At 35.9% G+C, this 15121-nt stretch overlaps 2 protein-coding genes across 3 annotated transcripts in view; one reads left to right on the top strand and one right to left on the bottom strand.

Moving 5' to 3' along the window:
* The window catches only part of LOC132202955 (repulsive guidance molecule B-like), a 55072-nt gene that overhangs the window by 21753 nt on the left and 18198 nt on the right, over positions 1-15121 (top strand). The gene's annotated exons all lie outside the window — the stretch shown is intronic.
* Positions 8675-10532, bottom strand: LOC132203234 (fork head domain-containing protein FD4-like). Its single transcript, XM_059630859.1, has one exon. The coding sequence runs from the start codon at positions 10485-10487 to the stop codon at positions 9657-9659; it is 831 nt and encodes a 276-aa protein (XP_059486842.1). The 5' UTR covers positions 10488-10532; the 3' UTR covers positions 8675-9656.

Here is a 15121-nt window from a genome sequence, read left to right as displayed (position 1 = left end):
CGCGCGCGCCAACAAAGGGCACCCGGTGGTGCTCAACATTCAACTTGGCAACATAACGTTTCGGATTCAATTTTTATTTCACGAGGAAATTATTTAATTAATTAATCTTCTGCGCTGTTTAATACATACGCATAGAATTGAAATTTAAAGTAACTCTTGGGGATAGTTTCAAATTATATGGATGTTTTTTAGGAGGGTCATCATTAATTTTAATTAAAGAATTTATTTAATTGCCTGCAATATCCATCAGGAATGGTTTAAAAAATTAACTTTTTTCTAAATTAGTCATAAGACTAATATGTACACAAGATTTCAATTTACAAACTGTACTAAAATTTAGGCAAACTATGCTCGCTATGTGTAGAGATTTTGCCTCACCCCTTCCACGTCTGCAAAATTATGATAATTATGCAATCATGATCAAATATCACATTATAAAGCTTTTAAATTACTCAAAAGTAAAAATTAAACTAAAATTATTGGCCATCATGATTCATACCAAAATAATTAAGATATTTAAAAACCTCTAAAGGCTTAGGTTAAAGGTTAAATTCAATTTAAAACCTTTTTGATATAATGGAATATATTTTTGGTTTCATTAATAACAATATTGATCAAACACAGGCTTTAAAGAATTTTAAAGAATCAAGATTTAAATTCAACAAGATTAAAAATATTTAACATTAGAGTAAGTGGAAAGCTTATTAAGAATCGGAGATGATTTAAAACAAGTAGCTAAATAAGAGATAAAACTTAACGGTGTTGAAATCTGTAATTATTTTCTCTTCATCCATTCAAAATACCATATTAAATTCTAATCAATAAACATTATAATGTCAAAAAATAATGTATAAAAGAAAACATTAATTGCATTCATTAACTATTTTTAATTTAAGCGACTCTGATAATTATTAAAAGAATTTTAAATTTTAAATTATGCATGTTTAAGTAAGCTCAAAGGGAACGATAAATTCAAAGATATAAATCCACACAAAACAAGTTTTTCACTCGCGCAGCGCATAATTGAAAGAGAGCTGGTGGCTGGCGGTGCTGCAGCAATTACATCGCGTGCACTCACCAGAACGGCGAGTGTAATTTCAGTCGGGTAACAAGACAAATAAGTAAATTGCAGCGCGCTGATTACACCGCGTTAATTTCACCAACGAAATCAGCCGACGATGAGAAGAGGCAGCGAAATCATCAGCACTGCACGCGCTCCGATCAAAATGCACGTCGACTCCACACCAACGTCGGTTGAAATGAAAAAAAAGCAACGATATTAAGCAGGGCAAAAATGCACGCGGCAGGATGGAAAGGATTATAAAGAAGCGGCAATGTCTTTGCGCACTTTGGCCAATCAGCAATGCCGGCTTTGCTTGAGCGCGCCGCCCCTTTATTTATCAAGTCGCGGACAAAAAAAACAAGAAGGATTAGCTTTTATAGACTGGTTTTACAGCCGCCGCTGCCGCCGCCGAGAGAGAAACTTAACTTCTTATATATTCTAATAAAATTCGGCTTCTGTTCTCTGTTTCTCGGCGCTGTTAAAAGGATTCCGCATGTTATGAACTTGTCCTACCCGCGTCAATTAATTTCCTCTCGCGCAGCTGATGCAAATTTGACTATTAAGAGGGGGCTTTATAGCTCTTTCGAGTATATAGTAATGATGCTTTAGCGATAAAATTCCATTTGTTCATCTGTGTTTAACAAAGTTAAACGAGAAAATATGCTGATGGTGTAGTTTATAATTATCGAATTGTAAAAAAGAAGTTTAGGTTAATCATAATTGCTAACTAAACAAAGTTTTTAGCTGCATGATTTAAAAAAGACGCTTTTAAATTGATTATAAATTTATGATTTTTGAGACCGCTTGAAAAAAAAACTATATGTTATAACAATTGATTATTTTTATTTCTTATGATCATGGCGGACTATATAAGATCAAAAAGTTTCAGATTTCTTAGTAAGTAGTGTTAATGTATATTAAACAGAAAAAACCACAATTTATTTTAATATATATATATGATTTATATATTTATTTTTTTATGGGTTTTTTGTAAGTTAAATAATTTATTTTGCTAACGTTTTTGCAAGAATTTTATTAAAGATTATAAATTTTAATTATATATATACATAATATATATTTTTTAAATTAAATTTCCGAGTGGGCATCACAAGTTTAAAACTAGAGGAGTTACTCTTTCCTGCTAAAACTTTCAAAGTCTTAAAATATGTATAATCAAGAAGTCAAAATTGACAATATTAAAAATTTGCTACCTTGTTATAATGAGAGGAAAGGTATTTTATCTACTCTCCTGCGTTAAAACTTAAATTGTAATAAAGAATATAAAAAACAAATAGGAAGTAAACTAAAAACGAGACTGCCCTGAAGATTCATTAATAAACATGATTTGAAACTAAAACGTTTTTTACTTTTATTATTATTGCTAAAATCTTTTTAGCGGTTGTTTGATCATGGCGGCGATCGACAAAAAAGCAAGCTGAGATGTCAAAGTTTCCGGCGATCCTGTGGGAAATAGTGGCAAAAAGTGGGTGAGCCGGATGATCGGTTCATGCTGTGCGGGACGCAAAAAGAAGACAAAGGCCAATCTGGGCATCATGGGAGAATAGAGACATGAAAGAGTATAAAACAATATTTGGAGTCTGAATGCTGGTCAGGCCAAGCAGAACGCGAGCGCGGGTCTGATCTGCAGCACCTCCCGTTTTTTGCCGCGACACTCTTGTAAAAACATTGAAAGATCAAAACTAACTCTGCTGGCCACAAAAATAAATCAGAAGGCATGAGAACTTTCCCATCAAATTAACCGAGCAGAATAAACTTTCTGTTAAAACCATCTGTGTGTTGTAGATATCTTTGTGCAACCTTTGTTGATGGAAGCAGCATGAGCACAGGTGTCTCTCTTTTCTCTCTCTCTTGCGCTGCATGCGGCAAAAAAACCAACAAATTGAGAAAAGGGTTCACCGTGAACAACGCGCAGCTCATTACCCTGACGGAACCAGAGCTAAAGCCACCCTGCGCTCGCGTGAGAAGCTGAGAGAAAAATCACTTCACGGAAAATCTGATCGGAATTCGAGGTGCTCGGCGTTTTTTTCAATCAATATTGGCTTCTCGTTATTCACCTGCATGCCACACACAGACACACATAGACCGCGTGCGTGTGACAAAACGAGCAGCACTCGGGTGTGTAGCAAACAAACTAAATGTTCCCACAGGGTCCCAATCCTTTTGTGCTGTCCTCATTGTTTGCGACTGCTCGATCCATTTGACTTTTTCCGATCGATACTCGACCCAATCAATTTCTCTCCTTGCTTCTTGCTTGCATGCACACACAGTGCTCCTAACAAAATTGGAAAACATTGAGATAAGCATAAATAATATTAGATTAAAATTTTATTAATTTGTTTTTTTCGAAATAGTTTTGTCTAAATTTTTTAAATAAAAAATATATATCACGTGTTTTAAAAATAAATTTAATTTAAATCATTTAAAACTAATAAAATTTATAAACAGGCTCCAATCAATGTGATCCTGTGGTGGTGTCACTTTTTAACATTTATAAATCAAATTTAAATTTAATTTTAATTTCATAGTATCTATCATCCTATCCAATTCAATTTACAGATAAAAAAATAAATTCTTCTGTGCAGCTACTGAGAGTTAATGCTGATTGTCAGCTGAAATTAATTATGATACCTTTTAAAAAGGGACTCCTTAAGTTGGGCAATAAAACTTTTTTGTATGAAAGAGGTGTTTCCTATTCAATTTTTCAACCATTCGTCTGAAATTAACAAGACAAATTGTAGAAAATATATGGCCCATTGTTCTGGCCACTCTTGGAACAATAAAAGTTGCGCAGCTCTTTTTTAATTGAACGCCCGCCCTCGAGATTATTCGGAGCTGTGCACTGAAATCGCTGTAAATCGTTCCAAAAGAATGGGGAGAGAGCGAGTGACATTAAAAAATAATTTTCTGGAAAGGTGGGAGAAAAGTTGCTTTATTTCCTCTTATCAAGCGCAAATATTATTTTAACGCGCGCTCCACGGGTGTAATTAAACTTGACTTAACTGAGCAGCGTGCGAGTGCTGCTCTTATTTTAATGCCGAAATCGTTATAATAATTATAATTTGTGGTGGTAACGAGAGAGATGGGAAATAATGAGAAAAGGTGCGAGAGCGCGCGGCGCATGAAAGGGTTCGCGAAAGCAGTCAAGGTTGCGTTGGCTGTCTGGCGCGGTAGCCGAGAAAAGTGCTGCCGCGCTGGGCCGCTAAAAATATCGAGAGTTTCAAAAAGAAGCTAATATTTAATTTTAAATAAAATAAAATAATCAATAAAACTGCTTGGTATTACAACCGAATATTATTTTCCCAATAAGTCAATTTATTGTAATAAAATGGGCATTTTTTCATCTAAAACATTAAGGACCTTGGAAAAATCCCAATATAGGATGGTTTGAAGAACACTTCACCAATATCAATAACAAATTGCAGATCCTATTTATTTAAAATTAAAAAAATTTGGTTGACCACAAGAAAATTAAATATATATTTATTCGTTAGGCAGAAGACTCATCAATTTTTATTTCTACTTCTCATGTACAAAGTCTAATTATTCCAGTAATTTATATATATAACTTAAGTAAAACTAGTTGCAATTAAATGCTTGGCCAAATTAGAAATAAACGATTTGTAAATAAAATTATTATTAATTTTGCAATGTTTTAAAACAAAAATCAAATAAAAAGCCAGAAAAATGTTTTATTTCTATAATATTGTTATTAACTACAAAACATTTTTTATGTTTTTATTTATTAAGTTATTGTAGAACTTTATCACTCAAAATCATTTTTGCTTTTCTTGGTGAATACAAAATTTGGTCGAATAGAGTAAATTAAGGATAATCAAAACACAGTTTTCCCAGTTAAAAAGGCTTAATTTTCTAGCATTGAAAGAGACACGGCCATCGCGAAGAAATGTAAGCTTTTGTAAACTTTTGCTACAGTTAAAGCTTTAACTTTAATACCTGGTCAGATCATGGAAATAATTAAGTATGCAAATTTAATTGGAGTAAAATTTTATAATTAAAGGAGATGCATAGATGTCAAGTATTTATAGGTTGTCAGGGAAAATATTTTAACACTCTCATCAATAAATTATTCTCTTAATTGTGTGGGGAATGCGAGAAGGGGTTGTACAATGTTGATAAGCGTTAAGATTTCCGCCGTTTATGCGTGCATAGAGGGAAAAAGTTGTTAAAAATGTTAAGTAGTGTAAAATGATGTTTTTTGGTGGCTCGGCGGCTCGTCTCCTTTATACTTGGCACAAAACACACGGGTGGAAATGCTGCATTCTTGAGCTAATAGACCGCCGCCTCTCTCGCGGCGTATTGTGTGCTTCGGCTCTCAAACGTGTCGGCATTTGGTAAAGCGCTGATACTTTTTAATATTATAAAAGGCATCAGCAGGTAGAAAAGTATTATAAAGGACGCGCGAGCGGCCGCCAGAGAGAGATAACCTGCATCACTTTGGCCGTCATAATTACGCGTTCTTCTCTCTCTTTCTCGCGCGCATGAAATATTACGGGGGAAATTTGACGCTTAATAAGTATTTTAAGCAGACTTTTATCGCGCCAGTATTAATATTTGGGCAGCCCGAAAAACACACCAAAGCTGCAAATCGCTTCAGCCGCGCTCTTTATATAATTAATAGCTGTGAGGTAAACTTTTATTAGATCAATAATCTCATCCGCCCGGGCCGCTTTTCCAGCACCTCTATTCCCGTTTAGTGTTTCTCTGCTCCAATCTAAAACGCTAGAGCTCGTTTTACATCCTTGTATATTTTCTTTTTATTATATACGCACCGCTCGTCTTCAGAGGGATGGGAAAAGAACTCTTCTTTTTACATGAACGCGCGTCTTTAAAACTCACTAATCGTTTTATTTACAAGTATAATTTTATCTGTGTCCAGGTAAAACCTGAAAGGGAACCGACGAGTTCTTCATTTAAAAGGATCAGGAATGAAATCTAATTCAATATTAAAGCCGTGTGGGCAATTAATTTTTATGATTTCTAAATTAAATTTTAAAAAATCCATTAATTAGCTAATTTATATGTGCAAACTGGCGATTGAATTTTTTTTTTAAATCAAGACTTACTTTAACTTTTAGATCATGTCAGCATAATTTATCATTTAATATTCATATATACTTTTGCTTCAGAATTAGTTGTTGCAGTTTATAAAATGTTAAACATTTCCCCTTATACACAATTTAATTTTAGTTTCATTTGGGGTGAGGTTTTGCAATGACTATTTCTACCGGTAATATAACACCCGCAAATCCAAAAATCATACAATTTGAATACAAAGGAAATATCAAAATTTACAAATTTTCTGTTCTAGTCAACAAGCCATGAATTTGCGTCACACATCAGGCGCGCATCCTGTTTAAATTTTCACAATCAGATTGACGCGTTTTTAAAAATTTTGCTGAATGCTCTGTCTTTTTAATTTATTTGGGCAATTCCCATTTGCGAAAATGTTTTGCGCCTCTGGTTTCCCCGTCACGATCTCGTTATTAATTATTACAAATGATCTGTCCAAATATCGCACACTGCTGCTGGGGACGTTATTTCCGAGATGGCACAATTAGATAAATTTCAATATTTTACCAGCACCAGCGCATCAGGTGATATTCGAGTGCGGCTCTTCCTGCATGAAAGTGAACGATTATCAGCTGTGTCACACACAGTTCCAGCCAGCAACCTTTTAAATGCACATGGAAACAGATTAACTATAGATTTTATTTTAATAATTCTCTCGGGGAAAATAAAAACTATATAACTGCAAACCTTCAGGCGAAAACTTATGTCAATTCAAGTAATGAGCGAGTCATGGTGCATGCGGTGCTCGCGTTGATTGGCACATGTGCGGATTGCGCGTGAAAATGTGAAGCTCTGCTTCTTTTGATTTACAGCTGCCATGGTGAGAGAGAGATCGCTGGTTTGTTAATGGCTGATCAAAAGAAATAACAAGTTTATAGGACTCAAGCGGCACCTCATGAAAGGGGAAACATGCAAAACTAACAGATAAATGTAAATATATTTTTTAACTTCATAAAATAAATCACTTAGTTCAAATTGTGCAGTTAATGACATAAAATTTCAAAAAAGTATATATCTAGACGTAAAATTATTTTTGGAAGTTTTAACTATGATAGCAGAACTTCATTGACATTAATTAATTTTAAAATGTTCTAAAACTCATCAGATCTATATGCGAAAGCTGAATGAATATTTTAAATGTTTTCCCGTTAACTAAATGTTTTATTTTCTTTATCATGCATGAATTTAAAAGTAAAATTTTTCCACTCACTTTTTTAATGACTCAAACTCCTCGAGTACCTTTTCCACTAGAGAACTTTTCGAGTTTAAAAATGCACAATCACGTGTGGGCAACTCGTAAATTGTGTACGGGCAGTCGCGCCAAAAGAGAAAGGTAAATAGGCAACCCTGCAGCGCACACGAGCCAAATCATTATACACATTCGCCGATGCAAAGCTGCACGCACGCAGAGGGGAGCACTTTGTTCTCGCCCCGCGCGCCTTAAAACATACACAAAAGCTATACCATTTTGATGTGACGCGTTTGATATTGCAAGTTAAATACACCGACACGTATGCACACTCAATCTCGCGGATGGGAATAATGATCTAAAGGGTTAAACAACACGAAAGGTTGACATTAGAGCGCCGGCTTTTGCTTTATTTGCGTGACATTGTTATTATTTGCACATCAGAAATCACAAATCGTGCTGTTAATAATTTTTTTTTGAACTTACATTAATGCATTAACGTGTTGCCTTATCAAAGTCTTCGATTTTTATTTCAAGATGGCTTTTTTAAATAAAAAAAATCCTGATTATATTGAGTTTTTAGATTTTAAAAACAATTTGTCGGTACCGGAGTTATCAGATGTGCTTTTCCGTTGTTGCAACCGTTGAATTTTCCAATTTGCTCCCTTTGATTGACATCTTCCTCTTTTGGTTTGGAATAATGTGTCGCAAAATGTTGTCACTGAAAATGAAGTTGACAGTTTGCTCTCTCCATGTTCATACATGCTCATTAATTCCACAACATGAAGTGCAATTAATTGCCCTAACCCAAGTGTATTTGACGTTTGGCAAAATCTTTTTGGAAAACACGGCGAATGGTAATTTATAAAAACAGGATGGATGACAAATGGGGAATTTTTATTTTGAATTTCAAAATTATTTTTGACGTCCAGAGCTCCTGATGGCATGACAAAAGTCATCATTTGCCTCAGCATTTTGCAGCATTTATTTTTCCTTTAAAATAATTTAAAAGCGTCCTATAAAATTATAAATTGATCTTATAATAATTATGTGTTAAATAATTGAGTAATATTTGAAAATTAATTTTATTATTTTATATTTAATTTTAATTTTGGTATATAAAAGTTTAAATAAACCTTAAATTTTAACCATTGTTTTTAAAATAATTTTCTAAATACTTTTTATACTTTTTAATGGTTTTATTGATCTATAAAAGTATCTTTTTATATTCAATATAAATTTAAAGATTATCTTTTACTTTTTGAAAATCATTAAATAAAATCATTAGTTACTCATTTCATAATTTGTTTTCTTTTATTCTGAGCGATCTTTATAACACCATTTTATTTAACTTACATTTTTTTCTTTGCAATGGATATCTCTAGTACGCATATAATTACATATTTTGCATGAAATTAATAACTTAGAGGAACATTTATTTAAAAAATACATACATATTGTTTATGCTCTGTTTTCGTAATACATTTAACTGCGCGTGCTTCAATGTGATTCCAAAATCACTTCCCGCTTTTCAAAATTTATACTGTGGATCAAAAGCTGTCAAAGATATCAAAATATATTTTATGGTAGCAATTTGCTGAACAAAAGGTTTTGGAAACTACGTGGTTAGGAAACACGGTGGCAAAAGCGCGAGTTTTTTGTTGGGATGGAAAACATACAGATGACAAAAATTTATTATGTTTGGAAAACAGCCTGACGCAAAATATATTTAATTTCCTCCGAGCGCCTCTCTCGATTGAAAAAGCACCACTGCCGCATCCAAACAGAGAGGAAGTGCGTTTGCAGAGCTACCTGTTCTAATTACAAAAATCAAATTTGGCTGTAGTAAATAATAAAAACAAAAGAAGCAACGCGCAGGTTACAGATTGAAATTCAAAATCGATTGCACAATTTTTCATAAATTTGAGGAACGACAACATTTTAATTAAGAAGTATAACAAACAATCTGTCACTTCCAGCTTCAAATAATGTTCTTTTTTACTGAAAGTTCTCAAGTTGAAACTCAAGAAATCACTTAATTCTCATGAACTGTCTCTATATATTAAAGATGTATCAGTACAAATAATTAATTAAGAAAAGTCTTGCAAGAACACAGACAAACGGACCGGCGAGGCCCAAAGCTAATCAGTTAATTTTGGTCACCTGCGCATCACAAAAGTGTCACCTGTTGACCCCCACAAGGTGCTGTGCGGAGGCCGCGGCCTCCGGTGGCGGCGCCCCAGCCGCAGAGGCCCTTTGCAGGGCAGCCACCTCAGCGGGGGTCAGCACGGGTCAGACGGAGCGCAGGGTGGGGCTGAACCTCATGTGCAAGGGCGAGGTGGACGGCGTGTCCAAGGGCGAGGGTGGGTACTGGAACCACCCTAGATGAGGGTTGGGGTGGTGGAAGAGGAAGGCGGCCGTCGAAGGGTCAAGCAAGGGCAGCGGCAGCGGCGGCTGCGAGAAGAGCAGGGCGGCTGCGGCTGCAGCGTTCGGACTCAGGGTGTTGGGAAACCCACCCTGATGCACCATCTGCAGGGTAGTGTCCGGGGGCGAGGCCGGTTTGTCGTCCGGGGTGATCAGACTCTCAATGGTGAAGGCCCGCTTGGGACGGGGCGCCGACGGGGTCGGCGAAATCGACTCAGGTGGCGCCACAGGGGCGGTCTCCGTGACACGGGGGTCCAAGGGTGGTGACGGAGGTGGCTCGGGGGCAGACGTGGGGGTGAACAGGAAACGGTTCATGTTGGCCAGGGCTGCCAACTCGTTCTCCAAGCGCTCCTTGTCCGTCTTCATGAGCTTGAAGCGCTTTCGGCGCCGCAATAAACTGCCGTTTTCGAACATGTCCAGGGCGGAGGGGTGGAGGGCCCAGTAGGCACCCTTGCCAGGTCTGTCCGGCCGCCGCGGGATCTTGATGAAGCAGTCGTTGAAGGAGAGGTTGTGGCGCAGCGAGTTCTGCCAGCGCTGCGTGTTCTTACGGTAGTACGGGAAGCGCTCCATGATGAAGCGGTAGATGTCGGACAGCGGCAGCATCTTCTCGGGCGAACTCCAGATGGCCATGGCCGTCAGCGAGATGTACGAGTAGGGCGGCTTCTGGTCGCCGTACGACTCTCGGCTCGGACGCGGCATTTCGCTCACACTCTGCTTCTAAAATTTCATCTCGCTCACTCAGGCTCCAACGACTGACTAACTGCTCTTGCGGTCCGACGGTCCGTGGCCTCGCGCCGATGGGGCACCTGCTGGCCCCGCCCCCGTCGGCGCCGCCCTTCGGAGGCCGCGGGCAGCCAATGCAGCCGAGAGGCGGGCCTTCCGCCATTGTTCCAGCAATCAAACTGCTTTCAACGCCGGCTTCGCGAACCGCAGGCTCGTTTGCATGCGCGCCGATATAAATATTGAAATATACGCGCGCGCGGATCTGTAAATAAAAGCGGAGGAGGTTCAGATGTGTGCGAGAGAGAGAAGAGTAATGACGGACGGGTTATTGCGTCATATATGAGCCTCCGCAAACCACTTTTTATGCACTCGGCATGCAAATCGCTGCAGCTGCCGGACCGTCATTCCAATCACTGCGACTGACGCTTTCAGCCTCCGTTTGTTCATTAACGCGAGCTCAGCGAGCAAACATGCGGTAATTTGATCTCACCATGAACATGCAAATGTTGACTTTTGAGTCATGATACATGGTTAATTAGTGGAACAGACTCATAAGAATTAAAATACATTGATTAATTTATGTACGAAATTTTTTCTCCTTCTTTATTATTTCTCTTTATCTTTGAACAACATGACAGTTCATTTATAAATTGAATTTATATAGTTAATAGTTTTGATGTGAGAAAACTTCTTAGAGTAAGAATGAGTAAGAGCCATGAAAATATGTATATAGGTCGCAGATATTCAATCAAAACGTAAAAAAACGCATACGTTTGAAACTAATTAAATAAAAAGAAACATTATGAACCATTACGTTAAAAAGTTTTTTGTTAAAAATTCCTGCACTGACATTGAAAACATGGTACTAATAAAACACATTATTTTCATTTGAAAATAGAAAATTGTAAAGTATGCAACATCTATACACAGAGGACGCTATTGTTGCCTATATCTCATCTTAATGCACCTCACGCATGCAATAAATATTTTTTAAATAAAAATACATTTATACTCCAAGTAAATGAAGGAGTTTTTAATAAAATTATTTGTTAATACTGATTTTTTAGAGCAATGTTTTCTTATGTATTTATAACCAACGTCACTATCACGTCATTGCCACAACTTTAAAACATTTCATTGAGAGACAATTAAAATATCTTGCCAATAATGAAATTTATCCGAGTAAATATCATTTACATTGCTTTTGTAAATTAATCGCTGTTTAAAAATTCAGCGAATATGTGGCCGTCAAAGTTTTATGTTTTTGGTTTAAAATTATTTGGGACTTAGAGTAATGTATGCCATTAACTCTCAAAATCATTTAAACGCAGAGGCCACCCACAACTTTGACTCTTCTGTATTAATATATCCTTAAGCCCATATAGAGTTTATTTCCTTAATCTCCTCTATTAGGCGCAAACGTAAAAATAGCTTTTGGAATGTGTTGCGTTCTCATCTCTGCACTCGGCGCTAATTAATTGCTCATTAGCAGCCTAATACCTGCTCTCATCCCGCTTGCTGAGAAACTTATGAAGAGATCTCATCATAGAGCACCCCTTGTGAGATGCTCTTTTTTTCTTAATGATCGCACACCAGCAAGCCACAAAAGCACAGCCTTGGTCACACGTATTAAGCTTATAGTGCGCAACGCTAATACAACGCGGGAATTGTTATTTATTGTAAAATGTATATCATCATCACACACCGCGCGAGAGAGCTGGAGCGCATCAGCGAGACAAGTAATCAAACATACACATCAGTTTTTTACGCATTCTGATGATGAGATAATCACCCGCTAGCTATAACAACACAGTATTAGTAATTATTCTCTTTTGTCACAACTGTTAAAAAAGTGAAATTTTAACAAAAAGCTATAAACATGTATTTATCGTATTGGAGCAATAATTTTTTGTTTTTGATAAAATTAAAAATTCAAAAGTGAAATAATATTAAATTTTTCTAATTAAGCTTTTTCAATAAATGCGACAATAATTATGATGCTTAATTTCAATCCCTTATAAATAAGTTTATTCTGCTTTTAAAACTAAAATCTTTATAGAACCAATTGCCGACGTCAAATATATCATGTCAGAGAGTAAACTAATCAATTCTTTATGGATTTTTTTTAAGATATTAAGAATAAAAAAAATTTAATTTTTTGTGTTTGATCATTGTTGCTGCATTTTTTGCAATTTTCAATTCATTCCCAATCTTCACAATTACGCATTACAAGATAATAAACTTTACAAAATGATCTGTGTATTGGAACCCAACCAAAAGTTTTTCAAGCATTTTTATTACATTATGTTTGATTTATCATACTTATATCTTTGTGTTATAATATATTTAAAACAAAAATTTTAATTAATAAAAAAAAGTATAATTCTGTAAAATATCAACATAAAATTGAATTATAAAAAAATATTAATAAACATTAAAAAAATAAGTGTTTAATAATAAACTAAATGGTAAAAAATAGTAAATATTTGCAGTTTATTCTTTAAAATTAATATATTATTATAAATTTTATATTAAATTTAAAATTGTTTCCTTATTTTCACACCGTATATAAAATATAACCATTGTGAGAGTGTATAGTTTGAATGCTGTGCACATAAGAAAACTATTTGACTTTCCCATCGGTTTGTGGGTATAAACGGCGAAGGAAAGAGCCGCGAGCAGAGAAAAACGCGCGCACCTCCCGCGGGCAGGGGCCACAAAAGTAATTTTAACACTATTTATTGTAAAATTAGAAAATTACCTTTGTTACAAACAATGTCATTCATCATTTTCTCAGGTCGGAGGCGCGGATGAAAGGAAACCGCCGCGCGCAACCGCGCTCGTTTTGCCTCTGAGGTTTTTTGATAATGGCAGATGTGCTCGCTGGGCCCTTTTCCTTTTGATGCTCTCCCGCACGCCGTCCCGCTGCGCACTTCTTCTTTACCTGTGTGTGCATCTCATCACCAGGCGTGGGCGTTCACACTTCTCGCACGGCTCTCCTTTGTCATGCTAAACAAGTCGGCGTCCACTTTGTGTTTTTCTAATTTGAATTTAACATGGTGATTGAGGATCCACGCAGCGCACGCCCTTCTTTATTAATCTATTCGATGCCCGGTTTGTACGTTTAACTGCATGGGCGCTGATGGGGATCGCGCATTATCCTCCCATCTACCCCCGCTGACTGACTGCACTCTCTCGGTTATACACGGATTTGTGCCACTTAAGCGCCGATTAATCTTTGTGAAATTCGTCGGGAGATTTTTCTTTGAGATTACTGCAAATTGTTTATCTCCCCAATTTTAATTCATTCCTCTCGTACACTTAAAAAAAACCTGCACGATCAATTGGCAAATTAATGAAATGAGCATCCGCCCTATACAGAAGAAAATTGTTGGCGAATAAAATGTTGAGTCAATTCAAAACAAAATCAAGAAAGGATCTCTTGTTAAAAGAAAACTAAATGTTCCTTTTTTTATTCCAAAATATAAAGTCTTTGTTTGGACTTTTGAATTTAAAGGAAAATTTTAATTTTTCATTTATCCCATATTTGATCTATATAATTGTTTTTCATTCAGCTTAGTGCCGAGTTATAATTATAAGACAAAATCTCTTTTATTTTGATTTTGAAATTGCAGTCTCAATATTCTGAACACTGCATGATGTGTTAAATAATCAAGTACTAATAAATTTATGTTTAAAAAAATGTAACATTATCAATCATCTTTTGTAAATTTGAGTGTGCTTTTTGGATAGAATATATAGTCATTCGAGTAAAAAGATTATACCGCAAAGTTCAAAAGTTAAAATTATAAATTGCTTTAGACAAAAAATTTTTGAAGACTTTTCAAGACTCTCAAAGTCAATGCATGCAATAAAGATGAATTTAAAATTTAGGATTTAGGATACTCGTCACTATTACATATATGCTTTAAACTGTTTAAATATTTTTTTCATAACTGGAGTTTTGATTATACGTCAAAAAATGTGAGAAGTAGAAGCAAACTAAATTCATGCGCCATTATCATCACATACCAGATGTGTGTTTTTTTTTCCAACAAGAGGGTGATTGATGCATTTCGGAGTTGGGTGCTGCACTCTTGAATTCCGGCGGGGGCGTGTACACGCAGAAATTTTTTGTCCGACCTAACTACTAGTCTGTCCGTTTCAAACTGCTAAAAAATGACTTAAGAAAAAAAGCGGTTACTCTGTCTGTATTGAGAATCGGAAAATGTTTACGCCGAAAAACATATGAGATAGGAGACCGCGCTCAGAAGCTCTGTACGCTTTCAACTCTCCTATTTTGTCCGAGTTGGGTTGCCTGGATTAAATGAGAGGAGAACGCAACGCGCTTACGACCCAACTCGGACAAATTGTCCGACTTCACTATTCTGTTCCTTTCGTTTATTATTTCTTGCTCTTTGCGTTTTCTTAATTGTATATATGGTACAAGTAAATAATGCATGGATAATTTCAGTATAGAAATATTTATTTACACAAAAATTCACAAAGTACAAAATAACACAAGGAAATAGCAAAATACAAGTAACAAACTGCAAAAGTTGTTGAAATTAAGTTTTGATATGCATATTTGAAAGAGAAAATAACACAGC

Source organism: Neocloeon triangulifer, unplaced genomic scaffold, assembly GCF_031216515.1.
Source record: "Neocloeon triangulifer isolate White Clay Creek 2 clone unplaced genomic scaffold, ASM3121651v1 ptg000017l, whole genome shotgun sequence".
NCBI classification, from domain to species: Eukaryota; Metazoa; Arthropoda; class Insecta; order Ephemeroptera; family Baetidae; genus Neocloeon; species Neocloeon triangulifer.
Note: the sequence above shows the minus strand (reverse complement) of the source record. Positions and strands in the feature narration are given on the sequence as shown.